The 27,068-nt window shown below is 36.1% G+C and overlaps 1 protein-coding gene across 4 annotated transcripts; it reads right to left on the bottom strand.

The window, feature by feature from the left end:
* Positions 1-3,816: 3,816 nt before the first annotated feature.
* U2AF1 (U2 small nuclear RNA auxiliary factor 1) lies at positions 3,817-27,068 on the bottom strand. Of its 4 annotated transcripts, XM_058186097.1 has the most exons (9): positions 26,921-27,068; positions 21,500-21,587; positions 18,421-18,451; positions 17,848-17,914; positions 14,651-14,700; positions 14,031-14,129; positions 10,095-10,228; positions 9,870-9,962; positions 3,817-4,252 (listed from the first exon to the last, which is right to left on the bottom strand). In XM_058186097.1, exons 2-9 carry the CDS (start codon positions 21,544-21,546, stop codon positions 4,096-4,098), a joined length of 678 nt encoding a protein of 225 aa, XP_058042080.1. In that variant the 5' UTR covers positions 21,547-21,587; positions 26,921-27,068; the 3' UTR covers positions 3,817-4,095. The 4 variants fall into 4 exon arrangements, with proteins under 4 accessions (XP_058042080.1, XP_058042077.1, XP_058042079.1 ...); XM_058186094.1 differs by lacking the exons at positions 17,848-17,914; positions 18,421-18,451 and adding an exon at positions 17,098-17,164 and having other exon boundaries at positions 26,921-26,991; XM_058186096.1 differs by lacking the exon at positions 18,421-18,451 and having other exon boundaries at positions 26,921-26,991.

The raw sequence follows: 27,068 nt of genomic DNA on the forward strand, positions 1-27,068 counted from the left end.
TTGAATACTGGTCCTAACGGGGAGATTTTTCTCGGATGCCCTGTGCTCAGAAGTTCCCGACTGAACTTGAATGTCGGAATTCATAATGTCTTGCGTCATCTATACACTTTCATTAATGCATCAGATATCACCAGGGTCTTAGAAGACAGGTATTGGCACCATCTTATATTTGATTTAAAGGATATGGTTGATGCACTTCTTTACCTGTTTAGATTATTTTTGTGTACAAGTGCTAGGCATTTCGAGAACCTTGAGAGACAAAATAGAAATATTTAAATATTATTTGAACGGCGTTTTAAACACTTTGTTAAATATTTGGTTAAATGTTACATACAAGCATAAAAATATTAGGAGAGCTCGCTTCTGCTGGATCAAAACCCATCTAATCAAATGCTTTGGCGCTCTACAATTTGGATGTTACAGCAACTAATATTCGAGGCCTTATGTACCTAATATGTACCTATGATAATTAGTAGCCATTGATTTAAGATATTTGTCTAAATCTCCTTTTAAAGGCATCCAAGCTGACAGTCTTTACCTCATCTTGAAGTAGCAAATTCCATCATTTACAGTGTTCCACCTATTTGCCAATTTTTTTTCAGATATAGCAATTTTAGTATATTTTATTAAGTCTCCAGTGTGGTAGCCTCAAAAGTCTGCTGAGAGAAAGAGGTTTGATTCTTAAACATCAGAGCGTCAGGCTTGCTATTAACATTTTCAGGCGTGTTCCTCTATACTTTTTTCAAAAAAAATTTCCACCAGCAGCGAGGAATGCAGGTTGTAGGGGTTTTTTGTTGTCTTCTTCCAATCAGAAGACGCCCCTAAGGGTTTATTTTAAGGCGTCCAGTTCGGCTTCTCTGAAAAGACTGGGCTATCTAAGCCTCTGGCACGTTTTTCGAGGGAGGAGGAAGCGGAGTTTTTGCGCAAGAGCGAAGAGTGACCTCCGTCTACAATTACGTTTACACACGGAACCACCCTTCCTGTCCGGCGATTCGCTAGTCAGCCTGTGCTGACTCATGACGGGTTCCTTAATTTCTTCACGAAAACCTGACCCGTTTCTTCCTTTGCTGATTCATCCTTGGACGCAGTTCAAGCAACCGTTTCTTTAAATGTACGTCGTTAACACCGTAACTGTTCCCACCTTTCCTTGTGCTCCATTTCACAAACCACAGAATAGGCAATCTGCTATTGCGTAGTAATCCGTAATAGTTTTGTGAAATACCACCAGATGGCAACAAGGAAAAACAGACTTATCATTGCTGCAGCATAATCTTATCCCAGATTTTTGCACTCCCAATAAGGTAGCCCAGGTTTATAAGTATCTTAGTCTTGTTTTTAGAAAATAATTCTCTAAAATCTAGGAAAGGTTTGGTTTAGTTTCAATCCAATCTATCTCCCAAAGGTGTTTGCTGCCTTAAGAGTCCTATAAGAAATACACAGTGGTGGTCAAAATTATGGAAACCTTTTGGGAAATGTATTTTTGAGGTTTGATGGCTAATAACACCACTTTTTTTGGAGTTTCAAGACAATCATATTCCATTGCTGGAATGGCCTGGGAATAGCCCAGACCTTAACCCAATTGAAAATCTATGGAGTCGACTAAAGAAACTTGATAATCAGAAGCAACCCAGCAATAAAACCCAGTTAATAGAAGCAATCATTCAATCTTGGTTTCACATTATAACAGCTGCAGAACTTGCTTCACTCCAATGGGAAGACATTGTAAGGCCTTACTTCATGCTAAAGGTTACCCAACTAAGTATTAACTGAGGTGATAATTTTTGTATAGCTCATTTTTTCTATGGTGATAATTTTTGTTAATCTTGTTTTTTCTACGTGTTTCACTTTTCTTTATACTGTAACTGCTGTTCTAATAGCAAATAGAATAGAATTGTTTATTGGCAAAGTGTGATTGGACACACAAGGAATTTGTCTTGGTGCATATGCTCTCAGTGTACATAAAAGAAAAGATACATTTGTCAAGAATCATAAGGTACAACACTTAATAGTCATAGGGTACAAATCCTTCATAAAAGCTATTGCATTACATTCTTGATTAAATTATCTTTCCATTGATACATAATTTTATGGTACCACTCCAAAAAAAGGTGGCGTTATGTTTTAGAAAATACACTTTTCCCCAAAGGTTTCCACAATTTTGGCCACTACTGTATAAATCTAACAAAAAGTAACTTACAGGATGCTCTGGACTGGGAGCAATCAACTGCATATTTCTTTCTATAGGAATCTGCCTTTGACAGCTTATCTTTCATCAACTAACAAAGCTTAGGCAAGCTTTGATAATTTGGAAGGATTTTGTTCCATTCATTTCCGAACTAGCTAAAATGAGATAGTTTCCAAAAACAGCATTCAAGATTTCAATGTGTCTCACTGATGTAAAGTTTCTATAATGAAGATAAACTTGTACCACTAAACGTTACTAGTGAAGGAGCATAGTGATCAAAGCAATATTTGCTGTTAGCTTCCGAAACGATATACTGCCAGAAATCATTTATTAGGAATTGAGCTTTGTTTTTTTCTTCTGCTTATATTATAATATACTGTCATAAATTATTTGTTAGGAACTAATACTAGCTTAGTAAATTGTAGCCTTGATACTGGTTAGCATTAGTACAAAGTTTGTTATCTTGCTTCTGTGTCTTGCTTCTATTCTTGGCTTCAAAGCTAGGCACATCCTTGAAAATATAGAAGAAACTGTTACCCAGGAATATCAGGCCCCATAGATAAAGGAACCAGAGTAGGGAGTTTTCCTGCCTCATAAATTCTGAATCTTGAAAGCATTCTGCTGAGTAGACAACTTGGCCAGGGAAGCAAACTGCCCCTACATAAGGCTATAGGAATGCTCCATAGATAAGGTGGACACACGGGCCTGAACAAAGAATGCTTTAAAGACCACGTTGGTAATGAACCTTTGTCTCTGATTGGGTAAACTTTCTTTCTAATGGTATAAAATGTATATAATACTTTGAGCCACTCTCACAGGAGTGTAGCTATTCCTTACATGCATTTTGTCTGTATTTTTTAAATATATTTTTGTCACCCGACCTTTTTTTACTTTGGCCATAAATAAAAACCTGTTATTTTTTGCAAGCCTAGTGGAGTCTCACTCTCTTTGGCATCTCAGTGGCTCGGGAAAACTTCTGGGAATTTACAGGAAAAATTGTTGTTTTTAATGATGGCCAGAAATTGTCAATATCTATATTGCCACTGTTCTGTGTAATTATTCATATTATTAGCAGTTTTTGGAATCAATTGTAGGAAGATACACTGTAAAAATTAATAAACTGAAAGCATATAAATATGGTATCAACTAGGGTTAACTAGTAACTCTTGATTACTGAGTTCCTAAAAATCTGGATTACGAATCTATATTCTAAACAATGCAAGTCACTTTTATCCCTACAACCAAATTGCAACAAAGAACTTCTTGCTATCCTTTTATAAGATAACCCTATCCCAACAGGTTTAGCTTTACTATGGCACTTATGACAAAACAGAGTAACTAAAAATAATTTTATTGGGTTGTTTGGGGAGGCATACTTGGGAGTAGCAACTACTCAGGAATGCTTAGAGAATAGGCTTTAAATTTTTAAATCAAAAAATTGGATTTATTGTAAATGCCACATCCACAGAGCACAATTTTCTTAGTAACAAAGAAACATACAGATTAATGCAACTAAGCATTTTGACTGAGTAAAGAAATGCTCCTTGCACAGCTTTAGTTTAGATGTGCCTAGGCTAACCTAAATAAGCAGAAAGCAGAAACAGAAGAGGAAAAAATTAAAACTGTTTAACTGTATTTTAATGTATATAATACTTTAATATTATACACAATAGTTTCATCCATATCTAAATGTAAAAATCAGGTATTTGCAGTACATTGCAATTACCCCAATCATTCATCAGGGTCAAAACTGATAAAAGTTTTTCTATAAGAAATCAGTTACGCAAAGAAAACTGTTATCACTACAAATTTTTATTCAGAAGCCCATCTTTTTAAAAAAGTTTCATTATGAACTTGTTTGGTCAATCAACTACAACACTTTCTAACAGAGAAGGTAGAAATGGCATGGCTCAGAATCGTCCAGATCTTTCACGATCTCTTGACCGCCTTCTATCACGTTCTCGGCCCCCTCCTCCACCGCCTCCTCCTCCTCCACCGCCTCCTCCTCCACGACCACGATCTCTGGATCTAGAGCGACGTTCACGAGATCTTGACCTGGATCTATGCCTATTAAATAAAAATAAGCAGTGTGTAACTACTTCACTTTGGCCTATGCATAAACTAATATACAAGGAATAAGTGCAAAATATTAAATGTAATTCAAGGATTCTACATAATATAATTTGCATCATTACATAACTACATAAATATTGAAGGCTGTTTACCTGTATTCTTTATAATGTGCAGAGATCAATGACCTTTTGCTGGGAAATGACTGTTCTCTTATTCAGCTCTTTGCAGATAGTGCAAATAAAAATATTCTGTCCGAGGCTATACTGTTTAAAATTGGTCATGACAGTTCCAGTCAGAAATATTTATATTAGGAAATTATATCAAGGCAGCCTTAACAAATCTTAGTATTTTGCTTTAAATACCCAGATATAAAACTAATGGAATTGAATGAATTATAATTCCTATAGCAATAGTACAATTTAGGCTTCTTGCTTTTTTGATATCTTTAAAATTAATACATTAAGATTACCCGGCTTACAACAGAATTAAATAAGTTAAAATGCCAATTATAAAATAAATACATTTATCTAAATCAATGAAATGTCACAAATGTTTTTATAGGCAGCCTAGAAATTTAATAAAGACATAAAGCCAAATATATTGTTTATGAAAATCCTGTTTCAATGGCACACAATCATTTCCCAATGTCCTCAAGAAGCAAATTATTTGCTACCTTCTGGAGGGCCATTGTAACTTCCAGAAAGAGGCTCTTTCAAAGTACAGGCTCCATAATTGAAAAGTAATGCATTGTGATTTCAATTCCCTTTACTTTATGGAACTGGGTACTACAAGAAGCTGCTTCTGGGTGTGTTGACTGTGCTACAGAAGCCTAGGCCTGCATCTGATGTTCCATTTATTGTATTATAATATCAGCAACACCTGTATATAATCTATAGCAGCAATCTTATTAAACATGCAAACCATTTTTCTGTCATATATGATCAAACTCTGAGTGGGCAAGGATTTCCCATCTGAAATTGGCTCTGGCTTCTATTGCTACACTCTCAATGAATAGTAAGAAAGAGAAAGATCCTGGCAATAATCCTTTGGGAGACTTCTTGTTGAATTGCTTATCTGGTTGCTCAACATCATCTTTTTTCTGAACTGCTTGATCTCACCAAAAGATTTATGGTTGATTCTCCAGGGTGGTTTGTGTGAGGAGATATTAGCCTTTCTTCTCTGGGGTTGGGGTCAGAGTGGATTTGGTATTTCATAAATATTGTGGGCTTGTCCCATATCAGCATGGGCCCAAGACATGAAGAGGCTATATTCTTGATCTAGTATTTATTTTGGAACAATTGTAAGGTATTATATCAGACCATGTTTTAGGTGCCACAATCGCCATCCCTAGGGAAGTAGGAGCCATTAGGACATTATTCCTTATGGATTTGCCTAATTTTCAGCAGGCACTCTGAAGAATCCCCAGCAATTTAGCAGCCGTTAGTTCATGCACCATGTCAAATTCCAGATCCAGAGGCAATTGTTTTAAAGTGCCATGGACTTTTATGTAAAAATAAGTTGACACTGCAATATTACCTTATTCTGTGTTAAAAGTCAATGCTTTTCTTTCTTTTCCCTTTAGCCTACACTTTTTTCTTTTCCCCTTTCCCCTCTCATTTTCCTATTAATTTCATTTTCTTTTTAATTTTATATTGTGATAAACTTAATAACATTTTTGAAATCAGTAAAGTGTCCTGGACTTTATTGGGAAAGATGAGATTAAAGATCTTCCAGACAGTTATTGTGACTTTTTCCTCCCTAAATATTCTATAGGCAAGATTACTTTTGTTCACATGGAATTTGATACTGGCTGGACATTCAAATCACAGTACTACATGTGTACTACACATATTTCCTTTGATAAGGAAATGGCAGAATTCAAGCTTTGCAAACTTAATTTTTTCCAGCAATATTTTATAGAAATAGATATTATGTAAAAAGAGCTGCTCAATCTAATGCCTATATAAACAAATCATTTATTATTATTAAATATTAGTTTTATGAAACCATAAAATAAATAATAGATTAAGAATAGCAATATTTAAATATACATGAATGTGGCCTTATAAGCCATCATCATAAGCCATAATACTCATTTGTTGTTTTAACCTTTGTTTATATTTAAGTCTTATTAAAAATTACCTATTTCATTTTGGTACATGTAAAAGCTATCCAGTTACAGCAGCACCCTATGCTGCTAAAAAAAACCACTCTGTGAGAACAGAAATTTAAATTGGATACTGTAACTAGTAAACAGATTACTAATCTGCATGGACAGATTACCTATCTAGATTCTCTAATCTCTGCTCTCCAAGCAGAAATTAGGCATCCAATTCAGCCATTCTATTCTATTGAGCTGCCATGCTATCAGCCCCCTCTACCACAAAGATCCTGCAGAAGAAGGGCAGTATGGACCACTGTGGGATCTGGCAGGGTGAGAGCTGTGAAGCATAAACACAAAGCTTTTGCTATGTCCCAGCATAACAAAAACAGTCCCCATGCTGACCTTAATAGCAACACTAAAGTGACAGGTCAAGGTTGTTGTATTGATGATAACTCAAATAAGCAGGGGGTCGTGGTCCAAGTTGAAAAACTTGCTTTGGATAGGGGAAAGTGTGAATCAGGTATTACACATCTGTCATGCAAGAAGAGCAAGGTATCCAAAAAGAGAAGTCACCTTCTGGTTGGTGATTCAATAGTAAGGGATGTAAATTTAGGTAATGATACAGAAGTTTTGAAAGAGGCCAGGTGTCTGCCAGGTGCTACTGCCAACAGAGACAAGAGGCATATCTTTAAGACAGTCAAGAATGCCAGCAAGAACTGTGATGTTGATACTATTATACATCTTGGCACAAATGATCTGTCCCAAAAAGATGTACTTTTGAATGATTTCCAGAGCTTGGGGTATGAATTTAATAGTATAGGTTGTAGGCTTACCTTTTCAGAGGTATTACCAGTATATAAGGAATAAAAAGGAAAAGGCCGGTGTATAGCGGAGTTTAATGAGTGGCTAAAGGAATGGTGTAAAAAGGAAGGCTTGGATTATATTAGTCATGATATCTGCACCTGGACCAATGAAAAACTGTACGAAAGAGATAGTTTACATCTATCAAAGAAAGGGACTGAGTTACTTGGCATTAAATTCACAGATTTTCTAGTTAAACATTTAAACTGAACAGCAGGGACAGAGAATTAATTAATACAGAACATTTCTGTCCCCAGCAATCTAAAATTAATAGGGTTATCAGTGCATGTAACACAGATATTAAGGCAGGTAAGAATATCAACCTTGCTGTCAAGCAAAAACAAGAATTTAATAGTGAATGCCATACCCTGCGCACTAACCAAATAGGTGGTAAGGCAGCAGGGGACAACACAGGTTATGTAGAAAGTAAACACAGGGTCAGTCAAAATGGACTCAAATATCTATACACCGATGCAGAGTGTGAGGAACAAACAGGGTGAATTACGGAAACTTGGTGGGATGAAACCCACAAATGAAATGTACAGCTAGAGGAATTTAAATTATTTAAAAGAAATAGACCAAATAAAAGAGGAGGTGGAGTTGCCCTTATATAAGAAATAACTACATCTCTACAGAAATAGAGCACAACAATGATGAAAATTGCCTGGAATGCATTTGGGTCAATGTAAAAAAAAAAAAAGGGGGGGGGGAAATGGCATTGCCATAGGTGTATACTATAGGCCACCCAACCAAACAGAGGAAATACATGAACTTTTTGCTAGTCAGTTAACTAAGGTATGTAGGAAGCACACCACAATAGTAATGGGGGATTTTAACTATCCTGACATCAACTGGGAGACAAACTCTGCACCAAATGGAAGATCAAACAGGTTCCTGACAAACCTAGCAGACAACTTTGTTTCCCAAAAAGTAGAGAAGGGAACAAGGGGATCAGCCATATTGGACTTAATTCTCACTAACAGAGATGAAATGATAAGTGTTGAAGCTACAGGAACCTTGGGGGGGGGGAGTGATCATGCAATATTGGAATTCAACATTACGCAAGCACAAGCAATACAACAAAGTCAAACTAGAGTCTTGGACTTTAAGAGAGCTAATTTCAATAAACTTAGAGAGAGCTTGGGAAGGATTACATGGATGAGAATCCTCAAGGGGAAAACAACTCAAGAAGCTTGGGAAATTTTGAAAAGTGAGATTATAAAAGCCCAGTCTAGCACAATACCAATGAAGAAGAAAAATAACAGCTCTCAAAAGAAACCAGCATGGCTGTATAAAGAACTCTCTGACAAATTGAAAGACAAAAGGGACAAGTATAAAAAGTGGAAAGAGGGGCAAATAACTAAGACAGAATATCAGCAAGTAGCCTGAGCCTATAAAGATGAAGTGAGGAAAGCTAAGGCTCACAACAAACAAAGGCTTGTGACAAAAGTAAAAAATAACAAAAAAAGCTTTTTCCAATATGTTAAAAACAAGAGAAAAGGTAAGGAAACAATTGGTCCATTGCTGGGAGAAAGTGCCAAGAAGGTGACAAACAACAGGGAGAAAGCAGAACTACTTAACTTGTTTTTTTGCACCTGTCTTTACACAAAGGGAAAAAAAACAGTCCAACCTATCAAAAACAGCACCACAAAAAACAGATTAAGAACCCAAGTTAAAATAGGGAAGAAAATCGTAAGTGAGCACCTATCTACCCTAGATGAGATCAGATCACCAGGACCAGATGGATTACATCCCAAGGTTCTGAAGGAACTGTCAGACAAAATCTCATTACCACTGAACCAGGGGTGAAATGCTCCCGGTTCGGACCAGATCGCCTGATCCGGTAGCGACGGTGGCAGGTGGTTCAGAGAACTGGTAACAAAAATCCCTGCCCCCCCACCCCCATGCCCAGCTGAGCTGCATGATCATCAGAAGTTTTTTTTTTTTTTTTACTTTTAAAAGCATTTTTTCTCCGGCCGAAAAAAAAGAGTAAAAAAAAAAAAGACTATGAAGATTGCGTGGCTCAGCTGGGATCATCAGAACCCTTTAAAAGCATTTTTTCTCTTCGGCGGAAGAGGCTGTTAAAAAATGCTTCTGGGGATCAGGCAACTCAGCTGGGATCATCAGAACCCTTTCAAAGCATTTTTTTCTACAGCCCCTCCGAAGATGACCACTAGACCACCACAGTTGGTTTATGCCATAAACTTTAAATTTCAACTTTCAGATCTTGACACTTTGTGACCTCCAATTCTGTCTTCTGTTCTACTATCCTCTAGCATTGCCACATCAATTGTTCGCCCTTTCTTCTTTTCAATCTCCATTAGTCTGGTATGTTATGTGCCAAGATTTTACCTTCTATTTGGAAATCCCACAATATTTCAACCCACTCATTTTCAACTACATTTTCTGCTCTATGTTCCCATCAATTTTTTATTACTGGCACTTGATAATTTTTACAGATGTTTTAGTGACTCATTTGGGCAACTGTGTTATGTCATTGTTTATAATCAGTTTCTGCAATCGTCTTGTACAAGCTGAGTGTATTATTTATTGTTTGTTCTGCTTCTTTGCACAATTTGACAATTATTTTTAAATAACATGCTTTTTAAAAATACTTTTGAAAGTTCACAATACAGAAATACTTACTTCTTGCGGCGGCGGCCGTACAGCTCACGTCGCAATTCTCGAGAAATAGGCTTCAAATGCATAAAGTTACAGAAACCTCCTCTTGTACACTCTCTGGGATTAAAAATAAAATAAACTGATTAATGAAGAACATTAATGAAGAACTTTCTCTCTGATTTTATTAATTACTGTTAGTCACATAAGATAATTTCTAACATAAAACAATCATAAAGACAGGTTTATTACCCCATTTCATACTGACGGCAACAAGCTTCTCTGAAATCTGTCACGGGGGAAAGCTCAGCATGAATTGGTTGTCCATTAAACCACCGATTGTTCAGATCAATCACAGCCTTTTCTGCATCTTCTTCACGTCGAAACTGAAATAATGTTTTACAAAAGGTTCTATTTAATTTAACTGAATCAGAGGGAAAAGCAAGAAATAGAGGTGTGCAAAATATTTGTTTCAGAATAGTTTTAGCATGAAGTAAGCTTTCCCAAACATTCTAAAAGTGTTTCAAGTCACAATGTTAGTGTTGCTTGATTATCACGTGGCACATCACATTTCAATAAAAAATACGAGACATTAATGCAAAATATGAAATATAAAATCTAGAATATTATAAATGTATATCTAGATTAAATATAATTTTGCTTCATTGGTCACAGATAAGAAATCAACAAAGTCTCCATTATAGGCTCTATTTTGGCACTCTGTCATTATACGCTGAATAGTTTGTTTTTCAGCCCCACAGTCATAATTTGTTGATGGTATTTTGCCCCACCCGTCTGCGCATCTACCATGGCCAGTGAAAATTCAATTCAGTGTTGCCTATATCACAGGGGCTGGCTTTTCCAAGATGCAAAGCAAACTTTCACACTGAAGGCGGGGGGGTGGAAGGGGGGGGGAGAGACTTTCTATCCAATGTTGTTTCCATATAGTGTATGTTAAAATACCATAATATTTTTTGGTAGGATGTTTTAACTTTATCCTTGAAACATTTAGGCATAGCATTTTGCATGATGCTCCTATAAAACATTTAGGTTTCACACCTTTGTCTCCAAGAGAAAGGAAAATTATTTCGGCAAAATTTGGCTATTTCAAGTAGTATTGCTCTGAGCTTTCTGACTGGATGGGATTAAAAATTGTCCCTGTCGCTTTGGGCCTTGATCTTGGATATTTAATAGTAAGGATCTGAAAGAGTATAGCTATTTAAACACAAGAAGAACCTTGGCTGTCTTAAAATAATGTCACTTATGGAAACAGGAATAGAAGACACTACATAATGGGAGCAAGGTCAGCGTATCTTCTCCATTCCTTTTATTAATGTTTATTTAGAAATATTTGATATGACTTCCTGAAAACTCCCTAGACATAAGGCATTATAACAAATATCATATTATAAATTGATATATTAAATCAATAATAATTAAAATAATAATTTAAATCAAGCACATTTCCTCTGGAATGTTTAACACCTGCATTTTCCAATATTATGAGACATTGGGAAAGCATGTATTTATTTCTAATACTTATATTTAAGCCAATCATAAAATTCTAGGCATTTTTGAAAACATAACAATTAAAATAATGTTTTGTCCATATATCAATACACTTATTGTGTGCGTGTTGCAAAGGTACATTTAGTTAGGGTGAAAAAGAAGAGGTTCTCTGCAGCTGACATGCTCTTCGATTGCAGCATATTTTATAGTTTATACGACATTTTTCTCTTGCAATCTAGGGCATGGTTTTTGTTATCCCGAATTTTTTCTGCTCCTTGTTTTAGCCGAATAATCAATAGCAGAATATTAACAAAATAGAAGTTTTCAAAAACATTTTGAAAATGTAGCCTTAGTATGAATTTTTTTTAAATGTCATCTTATCACTATAAAAATCAGTTAATTCTATACATGTAAAGTGACTTGTTAAAGTAAACTACCTGACAATATTTTGTGACAATACTAATAACAAAAATTAAACAAATAAAAGGGATCATGAAAATTAGCTCAAACTAGAGGCTTCAAAAGGGAGAGGAAAATATTTTTTTTCTAATCTTAATTGTCTACTGTAATAAGATTTTGATAATAGTCTTTTTGAATGAATGTCAGAAATTGCTGTTTTAGAAAGTATATAATCTTTTAATAGCATCTAGAGTTTTAACAGAACTAAAGTATCAAATGTCTATGGAGATTCTCAGTCATCTAGGTCACGGTTGTCCCAAAGGTGCTTTTTTATCTTTTTCAAGAAGCAATTGGACTTTCTGGTTTTTCTTTGAAGATGTTTTTTCAAAGAAAAACCAGAAAGTCAGGTTGCCTCTTGAAAAAAATACCTCTGGGATAAAGTATCAAATAAAACAGAATATTATTTATTTTGCTTGCTTAGTTTCAACAGTGTTACCAAGACAAAGTTTCATTGGAACCTAATTATTCTAGAACGTTTCTGTATTCTAACCAGAATTTAGAAAAACAACATTCTCTTCAAAAGAGAATTTGTAACAAAAACTTGATGCATAATGTATCAGTCATTTATAGTGGACTTTGCCTGGAGTTAAGACATGTTACTGTGAAGACGTATATTTTACTGTACTTATGACAGAGAAGTGATCCAGAAATTCTTAAACAATGCTTTTTTATTGTTTAATCGAATGTATTTCAGATTCCAAGTTCTTTATAAAGGGCAATGAAAACATATCCAGGTATAGATATGGAGCTTTCTGCATTATTGATAAAGAACTTGGGCCCTGAAATGTACTGATTATGCTAGTAACTCTCGAACTCTGTGGTACTGCAATTTCTGAAAAGTATAAATTTGTGTGCCCCCTGCCTGCCCTATGAATAAAATTAATGTTACAGTTGGGCAAAAATATATGTCAGAAGGACAGGACTATTTGATATATAATTTTTTAATCACAGGGCTTCTCAAATTTTGTGGCACGGCAGCTGCCCACCACTGCAGGCTTGTGGAGACAAAAAGAGCAAAACCTTGAACAATTTCCAACAGGATTCCCACTGCTTCAGCAAGCCTGACAAGACTTTTCTTAATGTGACCCACCTCTATGTTGGTCTTATTTCCCACCATCTATAGATTGAGAATCACTGGCTTTACAATGAAACCTTCTCAGGCACTCTGAAGATCATTTTTCCAACTGTCTTTGAGTACTGTGCAGTCTCTTACACTTTGTAAGAATGTTATTACTGTATTTTTCAGAGTATAAGACGCACTTCCCCCCCTAAAAGAGGCTGAAAATTTGGGTGCGTCTTATACTCCAAATGTAGCTTTTTTTCAGCAAATGAAGCATCTGATGCTCAGCTGTGCTTTAGAAGCTTTATTTTCAGTCCTAACGAGGAGCTAGCGAGTGAAGAGATCTTCTTGCTTTGCCTGCTTTTCTCATTGCTGCTCTCTCTCAGCTGTGTTTAAAAGCTATTTTTATCCCCAAGCAGGGGATAAAAAGGCGCACACAAAACCAGCAAACTAATGTGTTGAAGTTGACCAGACTAAGGACGCTAGCCAGATGAATACCATACTTTATTTAATTTATTTATTTATTTATTTCCCCCTAGTTTCCTCCCCAAACTAAGCTGCATCTTACACTTCAAAAAGTATGGTATTTCACGGACATTCAAAGCAGTACATTTAAAGATATTTACATTTTAACCAGCAGGCATGGATATTTACCTGTTGTTCATGTAGATTAGGGTTGTGCACAGAACAGCTATTTTAGGGTGACTTGTGCCTATATTGAAATATGGATTTGGTTCAGAGACAAAATAAATTGGGATTGTTTTCTTCCAGACATAGAGAAAAAGGAGGCCAAAATATCTTCAGGGCAGTAGAGATGAGTGGAAAAAAATTATCAGGAATTTTGATGGCTAAGGGCATTTTTGGAGGTGGAGGAATGGAAGGTGTTGGGAAACTGGGGAAAAGGTAGTGGGATATGCTATGCTGCTGAAAAAGGACAAAGTACAACAAGCTTTCTCTACTTTGGGTAAAACACTCTGCAATTTTTCTGGGTTTTGTTATAGACTTGAAATAACAAAAGCTTCCTATATTTTTCTTCTGACCAATCATAGTCTCATCTGCAATAATCTAGCAAATGCAGCATGGTTTAGGTTCAAAATAAATCACATACTCCATTTAGTATGCCTCTCTAATTTATATCTATATTCATTTCTACATCTTACCTTTACATATACGTTTCCAACCAAATGATCTCCAAGGTTATCACAGACATTCATTTCTTCTACTTCACCATATTTTTCTTCCATTTCTGTGAAGACCTCCTAGACAGACAAAAACCTTAGTGTCACTGGATTATTTTCAATATGACACAAAAAGAAAACTATTAAATACATAAAGAGCCATTACAATAATTATTTTATTTAAACTTTATTTTATATTTTTTTAACCAGTTACCAAATGGCTTTGGTGGTTTGCAAATAATAAGAATAAACTCAAAAGGCAGCTTTACTTGGAACAGCTTACATCCTGAAATGGTATCTTTCATACCATCAAAAAGTAACATCTGCCTATTCCATGTCCTTGGGAATGGTTCAATGGGTAAATGGAGGTGCCAAATCCAGTTTAAACATCTGGCTGACTGTGTGATCAACCATAATAAATTCAAACTTAATTACTCATTCAGGTTTGCACACAACGTGTAGCCTAAAAAGCATTGGGCAGAAATTTAATTTTTTCAATATTTTACTCCATTATAAATATCAGAAAGTATAGTTTTAACTACAGTAGTTCTTAATCTTCCACATTTATAAAAATGTCTAAAACTTTATTCAGTATAACATACCTCAAAGAATTCATCATAATGTTCCTGCATTTCAACATCACTCACAGCACCTGTAAATATCAAGTCACATTAATTAGAACCTGTTTTGTACTGTAACAATACAAAGATCTTTTGAGCATACTGTTTATTATTTTTAGTGAAATGACAGTAGAAGCCGTCTACTGGAGTAAAAAATATATAATAAATATAGCTAAAAATTAGATGTAGACCATGAGCAGTTCTGCAAGTCCCTAAAAAAAAAACAGCAATTTTTATAGTTTCAATCAACAACCCAAATGCATACTTTCATAATAGCTGAGTGATAACTAAGGAAACTAATCTGATGTTAAAGGCTCCAACATTACAGTTTTTGTAAGAATCTTTCAAATATAATTTGTAGGACTAAAATAAGAAAAGATATTAAAAATTCTAAGGGAATATCATATTAAAATTATTCCTAAAAGCAAAAAAAAATTTTTTTGGGTGATACAAATAAAACTGCTCACAATCCTACAATTGAACACAGCTATTAACACAACATATATGACATTCCTTCAATAAGCCCTCCATTTTAATTGCATTTACTGATTGGAGGAGGAATTTTGTTCCAAATATCTTGCAAATTTCATAACAGTTAAAGCAAGCCGTGCAATATTATTTCCATGCCTTAAGTTGAACACTTTATAGGCAATTAGGCCACCTATTAAATGCAAATGTTTTAAATATACTTAATTCAAGTGAAAGAGTATGGCAAAAATTGATGGCACAAAAGTCCTTTACTAAACAGATATTAATGCTGTTTATATCCATTTAATCCAATTTTAAATACAATGGAATAGCTTAAAAGATTCTAGTTCACTGAAAGTATTTTATACTTTCAAATAACAAGCTTTACAAACAAGAGTCTGAAATAATAATGTCTGGGAAAATTCAAGCAGTTGTTTCCCAAACGCTTCACAATTTTTTTTTATCTATGATCAACTTTAGATCTATTTCAATAAAGGTAACAGCAATGTATAACAGACAGTCCAGTGCCTTCAAGATATATTGTGGTATAACTTCTATAACTGCTAACAGTATGCTGAAAGTGTGGGGACTATAGTCCAATATATATGTTTGACAACCAGTTCAGGAAAACTGGTTAATGGCTACATTTACACTTAAATTAAAACAACACATATAAAATTGGATACTAAACACTAATAAATATATCTACTCATTTAAATTTTTTGAGGTTTTAAAATGCATTAAAAGAGTCTCAGCAAAGTTCTGAAATATGCTATTTATATTGTAACTTAATGGCTATCTACTTGCTTAGATTCTCTCAGTACATCAATTGTTGCCATTTGTGATTTTCCTAAATTTAATAAAAATATTTTCTTGTAAAAGATAATCCTAAATAAATCAAATTACAAAATAGTACTCCGGACTGAATGAATATAACATCAGAGTACTATTACTAGATGCTATTGATGCCATTGTACTACAGCAAAGGGGAGCACAGTAGTTAAACAATGTAAACATTTAATAACCAAACTGTCTTCTAACAAACCATGCAACTCCTTAACAGCAAAATGCTGTTGATTATTTTAATAACACTAAATTTTAAACACTATATCTGAATGTTTATTACATTATTTTGAAATATACCTGCTGCTGAATGTTCAGCTAGCAGATATGGGGCCAATAAAATTGTAACAACTTCACAGCAAACCACATAGCTTAAATATGAATTAATTTTTAAGCTGAAGGAAATTTTAACATATGTTCAGATAATGATATATCACTGCATATTATTTAGCAGTGGGAAACGGAGACAGAACCATAATTTGTAGATTGTGCTTAACTATTCTTGATCATTGCATTGTTTAACTGCTTCAAGAGCAAATCATAGACTGGCTTAATTATTTACCCTTTTAAATCATTTATTTCTACTGGTATACAGTAGACAAATAAGACTTTCATATTTCATAACTATATAGGTATTCAGTTAGTTCAAATTAATTTCCACATGTTCCCATTACTTACTAAATTTCAGTTTTCAAATTAAGAAATAAATTTTAAGTGTACCTACACAGAGAGGTCAAATTAAAGTGATTTAAACATCTAAATATAGATGGAACACTTTAAATTAAATTAACATGCTGTTGATCTAATCACTGAATAACAGCAAGTATCAAAAATACACTGAAAAGACTGGTTCTAGGGACAAGGACCGAGAAGCAGAACAATGACTCAAGGCTTTTAACTTGTTCCTTAAAAAAAGCAATACATGTATATATTTAAAATAAGTGGGTAGCCAAAATTTGGGGTGGGAGGCTGAGTTTTGAGGACAAAAATTTTCAGACACATTTACAAAATGTGGTCAGTTTGCTTTGTTAAACTAAAAATGGTAGATCAGCTTCAGTTGACACTGAGCTCTGACAATCAAGCCCAGGGAACCAGTGAAGGAACTTGTATGAACTTACAGCGCAAACCGTCAGCAGACTGGGAAGAGTTTTGAGGGTTACGGTAAATGTTCAAGAGGGCAATGGTCTGAAATACAAAACGCAACAACTTTATATTATGGAAAATAAGTTTAACAAACTGATTTCCGTCTGGTGATCACTTTTAGTTGAGTCTCAGTGCTGAAAGAGAGAATGTTATTTTCTCCCACGAGAAAAATATGTGTCCCTTTTGAACCACCCTAACATTAAAAAATAGAGATCTCACAACACTTTACTATTGTATTAATTTCAAATGCAACAATTCTATTTTAATAATTGATCCTTGATGCCATAAAAATCATGTTAAAATGTCTGAAACTGGTTGTCTTAACACACAATAATAAGGTTGTCCTGAAATCTCTATTGTCTAAGAGCGTTAAGGTGAAACAAATTCTAAGTTTCACTTACCGTTAATTGCAAAAAAAAAATATATCAGACAAAAAGACCAAGACTTTTGATAAATGCCTAATGCTTATTCTTAACAATACAAAAGCAATGTTTCACATTCTCCTAAAGAAAATAAAATTCTAATCAATTTGTTTGTTAAAGGCCATTCTTTTTTGCATAATCCTAGGCATTTAACAAATTCTTGATCGTTAAGAGTTCCATCACTTGTCCTGTTTGCAACAGCTTTATGTCAGCAGCTCAGAAGCCAACATGATTTTTTCATATTTAGGAATGGGCTCTTTAACACCATTCTTTAAAAAAAATTTCTCCAACTGTGGGACTTACAGTGTGAGCCGTCAGCCGTCTGTGCACTGTTTTGGGGATTACGATAGATGTTTTGAATCAAGATGGTCTGCGGGGAAAAAAAAATAAAAAGGGGAATTCTACTGGCTGCTGTGCATATAACAGACAATTGCAAAGAGACAACTTTTTGTGAATTGCTTAAATTTTTTTTCAAGTTGTATGCTATTTTCTTTTGTATTTGTACCATGTTTTTAAAGTACCATTCAAGTATTCATATTATGAAAACAGTTACTAAATTCACCAAGAAGCAACTACTTAGAAGTGGAACAGCATCTTTAGTAACTCATTAGCCAATCTGTGAACATCTTTTCATTTAAAATTAAACCCATTCAGTTTAGATATAAAATGACAGCTTAATGCCCACAATATGTCAATATATCAAGATGATTGCCATACAGTCTCCAGTCTTATCGAGATTTTTCTTGGTGGAGTTTCTGTTTAAATAATATGAGTTTCTAAATGTTCACTTTTTGCAGATCTTTAAAGAAAGATTTTCCTTTCAGCCTTTGTACTTTTCTACTTGAAGAATTTGCCCAGGCAGACTTGAAACCTTACATTTGTACCGTTCTTCTTAATATCAAGTTGTCTGAAAAAACAAACCATGTTTAAGTTAGTAATCTAATATCTCAGAATTGAATTGTCCATATTAGTTTAAGTTGCTCAACGTTACTTAATAAAAATGTTAGTTTACATGAGCTTTTATTTGAGCTGATATAAACCACTGTATTTACAAAATTGTTTTCAGAGCATATTTCTTTTTATAAAACCAGCCAGTGTTAACCTGTGGCCCTTAGCCACAGTAAAATAATTGTTTTATCAATTGTTGATGTTTCTGTACTGATTGATTCTAATTGCTAATCCTGTTTTTATGCAAGCTGGCATGATTCTGCATGATTTAAAAAAAATCATATTCTTTAATAATATACCTCTGCAATAACCATAATAATGTAAGTTAGAGCTATTGCTTGTTACATATCTAACTTGTCACAGAAAACTGGAAAACACCCAAGACAGAGTAATTCAAATTAAATTAATTTACTCCTTATTTTATAGTTCTCAATTCAGGCTAACTGACCTTTCAGCGTATCTATAAGAGATAACCTAATTACTATACAGTGGTATCTCAGTACTCATTGTTAATTAGTTCCAGGAGATGTGATGAATATAAAAAATGATGACCACTAAACACATTTTTCCCATAACAAATAATGTAGTGAGTCAAGAGGCAGAAAACCACTACAGGTTCTAGCTTGTGTGTTGAATACCCAACAAACAAGTTGGGTATGAGTACCGGGACAAAATTTTTGCATCAAAATTCAATAAGTTGATTACCAAGGTGCCACTGTACAATATATAAAACTAGTACTCTGTTCTACATCTAACAGCTACTGGTGTTAAAAGCTGTTGGAAAATTCATGTATGTAAATAATACAATATGTAATAATACAATTTTTAGCAAAATGCTATTGCAACTAGTCTGCAATAAAAGGCAATTTTTAAAAATTAAATTTACAGTCACTGAATTGTAATGCCACAGAAACCTGATATCTTTTATAATCTATAGTGGTATTAAATTTTAAACAGTATGTTTACATTCCTTGCACTAGTAGAGCATTAAACCATGGGTCTCCAGGTCCATGGACCAGCACTGGGCCACGGCATGCCAGCAACTCGGCCACGCAAACAAGCAGAAGCCCCATCCGTGGGATGCAGGCAGCTTACGAAACCACTCCCCTTCCGGTCTACGGAAAAACCTCTTTCCATTGAACCAATCCCTGGTGCCCAAAAGGTTGGAGGCCATTGCATTAAACAATGCATTTTATTGATTATTAAAGATCTTAAAAGCATTAGGGCAGATCAAAGTTGGAAAACAAAAATATATATTCCTGTAAAGGGCTCCAAAACTAAATAAGTTATGAATCTATCTGGATATTAAACATATAGGGGAAATCATCTACAAGATCTCTATGCTTTCAAAGGCCCATCAACGAACAACATTTGCTAAATTGTTTCTAGATTACACAGTGTGTTTTTTTTGGAGTACCATGTAGCCTCCTTTCAACTACTACAGCTTTCAGGAAAGGAATCAAGATCTTCTTTAGCTAAGCCTTTTGATTTGCGCTAATATTTATTACTTTTTTACTGATATTTTTTATATCTTATTTTACACTCTATAAAGTTCTTAAGTATGCTACTGGTAGACAGAAAAGGTATAAATAAAGCAGCAGGTTTGTTAACAAGGACCAATCATTATGATCATGTTGTGCCAGTAAGTTGTCATCTGCAAACAGCCTCCCATTTTTCCAGGTACAATTTAAAATTTTAGCATTTACTAATCAATTTATTGCCAGGTAATCTGAAGTAATTTCTTCTCCCATATGTATCTAATCATACATTATTTGAATCACTTGGCTAAATATTTCTGTTAAATTAGTTGTGATCAGCCCAACGTCTGATTACTGAAAGTTTTAGCAACACCTAATAATCTCGCCTTGGGTTGGAAGCTAAGCAGATTGGCTTTGTTAATATTTGGATAGCAGACTAACTTGGAATACAAACTAGACTGCAATATTGAAAACCATCATGAAGCAATGTTATAACTTTTAATTCTAAGCTAAGTAGATAACAATGTTGTTATCCACTCAGAAATCCACTAGAAATGGAATACAAAAACAGTAAACAGCAACGAGTACATTCTTGTAAACTTAATGAGATATAGATATATGTAAGAATGCAATACTAACAGGGAAGATTTTTCTAGTCATGTTATCTATAGGCTTTTCATGAGCAAAATTATCCAATCTGGGAGCTGAAATATTTTCCCTTTATCATTGGTGTCATTGGTTCACAAATATATTGGGGGCGGGCAGACGGGGGGGAGCAAAAGCACTGCAGTCTCAACTTTTATCCTAGCTAGCTTTACTAAGCAGTGTTTGAGTATGGCAAATTTTGCATCACAAATACCTGATGTCTTGTTTTCATAACAAATGTTTATTATTTTAATCTTCAGCATTTTTAAGAGATAAAAAGCTGAAATATATGGAAATTAATACATTAAAAAGTTTGCTGTTTAATAAAATAAGACAATGTGTGCATTAAAGGATTTGTATACTCCTAGTAACAAAGCTATCTTGATAATTCACAACTATGTCAGAATAGATGTTATACATTTAAGAGTTAAGATGAAAAACTGAAATCTATGTTGTGCTACATAAAAACCCATTCAGCAAGGCCTACTATTATTTCACCTATATTTCCCTTTCATTTTCATGCCAGCTTTTTTTTGAAGTGCACAAATTTACACAGATTTGCAATTTTACAGAACTACTTATCAGAAAAACTATCAAAGGTGGTTTTAGTCAAATTAGATTTCTTCAGTTAAAAAAGGCATTTATTTACTATGCCAAATATGACCCAAAAGGTTATCACTGACTGGCTTCTAACATATCACAGTCAAAGAAATATTATTTTTATCTGCTACAGAATAAAATAATTTAAAAGGGCAGGTTTTAGAAAAGTTAATTTCTTATTAAAAGAACTTTCAACAAATTAGAAATTATTTATAAAACTCAAGTTTTAGAAGTTACAGCTGCATAAAAAGATGTGAGGATCTGTAAAAAGAAAATACACAAACCTGACTAAATGTTGGTTTATTGTGCAACCGAGAACATCGATCTCCATGGCGACATGCTCCAATTTTGAAATAAAAAGAACAGTTGACTCTGAAATCAAATAAAAATAAAGAAATTTTTGAAAGTTAGCAATCAGTAAAATCAGTATACAGAGAAATAATAAATCAAGTAGACAGGACATTCTCAGGCTAAAAACCAGAAGATTATGAATTTTAGTGCTGCCTTAGGCACAAAAGCCTGGATGACTCTGGGCCAGTCACTCTTTCTCAGCCCAACCTACCTCAGAGTTGTTGTGGTGGGGAAAATAAGAGGAAGGAATTTAAGTATGTTCACTGCCTTGATTTACTTACTAAAAATAATAAAGGCAGGATATATATAAACAAAATAAACTTATATATAAAACAAAACTTCTCAAAATTTATTGTCTTAGTTTAACAATCTAGTTTTAGGTTGGTTTCCTTGAAAGTTCCACAAACAAAGTTAAGCTTATTCCCAACTACTATATGGTTGAACTGGAATGTAATTTAGATATAGCTTCATACAACAATTTAAATCAGTGAAGATCTATAGAAGAACCTTATTATTTCAAATTTGATCTTGAGATTCTCAGAATATATAAAGTAGAAAAAAATCTGACCGTACATTATGTGGAAATATTTCATGATAATTTCCTGAATCTATCTATGCAAGTTATTTCCTGTCAATAAAAATAACAGGAAAGCCAAATAAAGCATTTTCAGGGCAATAAATATGGATAGTACATCTTGTAAATTAAAACTAGGTAATATTAGGAAACATTATAAATATTCAAGCCGCTGTTTTCAATTTCATTTAGTATAACTAAGAAATGGAATCTTCCTTTAGAGTAATGAAAAAGCTTTTCTATACTTCTACTCCTACTTCCATACTCCTATGTTGTTACTAGTTATTTCTTTTGGGAAAAAAACATTTAGAGATTTTACCTGACACAGCACAATATTCATAAAAGCAAACGACGGATGATTATGACATGTAAAACTAGCACAAGTATTTGACAAATTAGGCCTGAGTTAAGAATTACTTTTTAATTTCAAGAGTTATATAGTGAACATATACTACTTCATAACAGAAGTGCTTGTTGTACATCAGAAATTGTCAACTTTAAATATTATAGCATAATGCTGATTGATAATAGATGTGAAACAGATCTACTGTTAGATCTCTAGATGTTAAACAACCATGAACCAAAAATCCATGACATTGCAAACCAAGTCGATTTCAAAATCACTGGAAGATTGGGATGAAAGAACTCTACAAAGACTCAGGACATCATACATGTCCCAAGTAATCAGAATCACTTTCAGTGAGAGGAGTGACACATACATTTAATAAATAAATAAAATAAATCCTTGGCCAGACTCCAAGAAGCAGCTGTATTTTTAATCGAGTCTTCACTGAAGAAGAATGATCGGGAAATGGGCAATATTATATAGTTATTTTTCATGATCCTATACTGTACTTCCTAATCTAGATAAGACTCATAACTATTGAAATAACTGGGAAGGTTACATGCAACCACGTTTACTGGACCCGTGTCCTTCCTGGCTGGTGCTGGCTACTCAGGAAGTGACACGAGGCTGGCTCCAGGGAATTATAAATGCTTCATTGTTGGAAGGAGTTTTCCCCGCCGCCTTGAAAGAGGCGGTGGTGAGACCCCTCCTCAAGAAGCCTTCCCTGGACCCAGCTATTTTGGGTAACTATCGTCCAGTCTCCAACCTTCGCTTTGTGGCGAAGGTTGTAGAGAGTGTGGTTGCATGGCAGCTTCCCCAGTACCTGGATGAAGCTGTCTATCTAGACCCATTCCAGTCCGGCTTCCGGTCTGGTCATAGCACGGAGACAGCTTTGGTCGCGTTGGTGGATGACCTCTGGAGGGACAGGGACAGGGGGTGTTCCTCTGCCCTGGTCCTATTAGATCTCTCAGCGGCTTTCGATACCATCAATCATGGTATCCTGCTTCACCGGTTGGAGGGATTGGGAGTGGGAGGCACCGTTTATCGGTGGTTCTCCTCCTATCTCTCCGACCGGTCGCAGACGGTGTTGACAGGGGGGCAGAGGTCGACCGCGAGGCGCCTCACTTGTTGGGTGCCTCAGGGGTCGATTCTCTCGCCCCTCCTGTTCAACATCTACATGAAGCCGCTGGGTGAAGTCATCAGTGGTTTTGGGGTGAGTTATCATCTGTACGCTGACGATACGCAGCTGTACTTTTCCACCCCGGACCACCCCAACGAAGCTGTCGAAGTGCTGTCCCAGTGTCTGGAAGCCGTACGGGTCTGGATGGGGAGAAACAGACTCAAGCTCAATCCCTCCAAGACGGAGTGGCTGTGGATGCCGGCACCCCGGTTCAGCCAGCTGCAGCCGCAGCTGGCTGTGGGAGGCGAGTTATTGGCCCCAACGGAGAGGGTGCGCAACTTGGGTGTCCTCTTGGATGGGTGGCTGTCGTTTGACGATCATTTGGCGGCCGTCTCCAAGAGGGCCTTCCACCAAGTACGCTTGGTGCGCCAGTTGCGCCCCTTCCTTGACCGGGATGCCTTATGCACGGTCACTCATGCCCTCGTAACTTCCCGCCTGGATTATTGCAATGCTCTCTACATGGGGCTGCCCTTGAAGTGCACCCGGAGGCTGCAGTTAGTCCAGAATGCAGCTGCGCGGGTAATAGTGGGAGCAACTCGTTGCTCCCATGTAACACCACTCCTGCGCAGTCTGCACTGGCTTCCTGTGGTCTTCTGGGTGCGCTTTAAGATTTTGGTCACCACCTTTAAAGCGCTCCATGGCTTAGGACCCGGGTACTTACGGGACCGCCTGCTGTTACCGTTGCCTCCCACCGACCAGACGCTCTCACAGAGAGGGCCTTCTCAGGTGCCGTCCGCCAAACAATGTCGGCTGGCGGCCCCAGGGCAGGGCCTTCTCTGTGGGAGCTCCCACGCTCTGGAATGAGCTTCCCCCTGGTTTACGTCAAGTGCCTGATCTTCGGACCTTTCGCCGTGAGCTGAAAACGCACTTATTTATTCAAGCGGGACTGGCCTAAAATTTTATTGGGTTAAAATTTTATTGGGTTATTTATATTTTAATATTTTAATTCGTTTTAAATCTGGCCACTTTATAATATGTTTGTTTTAATTTCTTTTAATATTGATACTGTGATTTTTTTACTTGGCTGTACACCGCCCTGAGTCCTTCGGGAGAAGGGCGGTATAAAAATTGAATAAAATAAAATAAATAAATAAAATATTGCCAATCTACAGTAAAGTGGGAGATTGAGCATTTTCCCAGTAAATTGCCACACCATTTTGCTGAACCTGTGGTTTAAGCTCAGTATCTCCAGAGATGGCCATAGCAGTTGATAAAAGTGCCCTGAGGCATTTCCCTTTTTTACAGATCTAGTTATTCAGGGAGCTGTAGGAAATAAATCAACTGAAACAGTTGGAAGACTAGAACTTGACCAAACATACATATGAATTTATGTTTCAGCTTACTTTGTAAAGATAAGTATTAAAAAAGCATATTTTGTTGCTTTTATTGCACTGGCAGAATATGCCTTAGAAGCCTTGTTTAGTGAACCATTCCCCTTTGGAAAAAAAATAGTTCTTTCGACAGGCCACTGTGGAATGTTTTGCCACACTTTGCTGATAAAATTGCTCATTCACTCAGGTTTGAACTTTGCATGGATGGGATAACTTCTGCAATATATTGCCTAGGATTCATTTTGGTTATATGAACTCCATCACTTGCTAGGTGATTCATACCCTACTTGGCTTTTCCAAGCCACAAGGGCTGGGGTATGAATCTGGTATATAAGCTCTTCTATAGGGGAGATGGTAATGAAGCGGCATTCCTGGATCTCTGTTTTCTACAACTATAGGGAAGATTATAGAAAATATGAGGCTGCAAATGCAGAGTACTCTACTTAGATGAAGAGCATTAGAGACAAGTATGGATATGGCAGCCAGTCAGAAGCCTCTGTCCAGCTTTATTTGATGGAAAACAGGAGGACCTGGTGACCGTAACTTATCCATTTACCATTTCCAAAACGGATTACTTGAATGTACTCTCCATGGAACTGCTTTTTAAAGCTATCCAGAAAATGTAAATGATCAAAAGGCAGATCAACTTGTCTACTGGCAAATAATTTACTCCAGCTGTGTAGTACTCATTTACAGGAACTGAAATGTCTCTCAATAAGTTTCTAAGTATCATTTAAAAAGACACTTTTAATCTATAAACCTGTTTATTGTTTGGCTTCTATATTTTTCCAAGCTATCTTTTTCAAGTAAAACAAACTGATCTGGTCCATTTGTCTTAAGAGGGAATATTGAAGTTTCTACCTATTATGTGATGTGGTGCATTTAAAATAATTATTTTTTTATCACTGGGATATAATTCTGGAACAGCCAACCTCTGGATGGCATCCGTTCTAGTGGTCAGGAAGATAGATAAAACAGAACTGTAATAATCACTGCTTGAATTACAAATAAGTTTGTTAATGGTTTCGTTGCTATGTATCAATTGCATGTGTTTATCTTGGGGATATTTTGATATTGGGGGGAGTAAAGGAGAGAAACCCTCCACAAATAAATAAAATGTGCATAGCATATAGTTTTAACAAGCCAAAATTTCTTTAAAATCTCAGAGGATCTCAAAAGGCTATGAGAAAGCTTTAAAGTGTTCACTTCGCATTATAAATAAAAAAATGGTGGCCAGGCGAAACTTTTCAATCCCTCTTCCCTTGAATGTCTTCGGCCGAACTGAGACGGGATGTCTAGCTAAAAGCAGGGGGTTTTTTCTCCAGGGATGTTAGCAGCAAGAGCTTTTGATTTATGGGAAGACTTCCCGCCCGAACTATTTGCAGTGAAAATACTGAAAAGGGCCGCCTGAGGCCTTTAGTGTTGTCTTCTTTCTGACAAAGTCTTCTCACGTGTGCTTCCGCCGCCATAAAAAAAAAAAAAGGACCGTTAGGGTCACGGGAAAGCAAAGACGAGAACCGGACGGAGGAAGCCCTCGCAGTCAGCAGCCCGCCATGAGTGGCTCTTCCGGAAGAACGCGCGGGCGATTATGCCACGCGCTCCTCCTCCCAGAAAGAGGAAGAGAGGGCGCGCGCGCGCTGCCGAATTGCAATCTGGAGCGCTCCTCCAGTCTGCACGAGGCATTCAAGCAACAGCAAGTTGTGAAAGAGCCACCGGTTTCGCGCGCTTGGGGTTCCTAGAGGTGAAGAGCGCGCACGCGCGAATCTCAGACCGAAAGAAAGAATAAGAGCTCCTCGTGGGAATCCATTGCTATGAAGGATCTTTGCCAGAGCGCCGTCACAAGCCTCGTGCCCACCCCCACCCGCTAAATCCCAGGCACTTCGGGGACCACGGAGGGGGGAAAATCTCGGAGGGGGCACTTACTTGTCTTTTTCGGTACCGAAGATGGAGGCCAGATACTCCGCCATCTCTCCCAACCTGCCCGGCCCGGCCGACCGCCGGATCCCTTGGCACCCACCTAATACGTCACAAGGCCGCGACGGAAATATCTGCCGTCCCACCACCCGTGAAA

The sequence above is a fragment of the Ahaetulla prasina genome, chromosome 5, assembly GCF_028640845.1.
Source record: "Ahaetulla prasina isolate Xishuangbanna chromosome 5, ASM2864084v1, whole genome shotgun sequence".
NCBI classification, from domain to species: Eukaryota; Metazoa; Chordata; class Lepidosauria; order Squamata; family Colubridae; genus Ahaetulla; species Ahaetulla prasina.

Excerpts from the sequence above, each read along its gene's own strand:
- U2AF1 (XM_058186094.1), bottom strand. The coding sequence starts at position 26,964 with ATGGCGGAGTATCTGGCCTCCATCTTCGGTACCGAAAAAGACAA. Across the intron at positions 14,130-14,650 it reads ATTATGATGAATTCTTTGAG|GAGGTCTTCACAGAAATGGA; the intron begins GTATGTTATACT and ends TTGTCTGTCTAG. Across the intron at positions 9,963-10,094 it reads TGCCGTCAGTATGAAATGGG|AGAGTGTACAAGAGGAGGTT; the intron begins GTAATAAACCTG and ends TTTTAATCCCAG.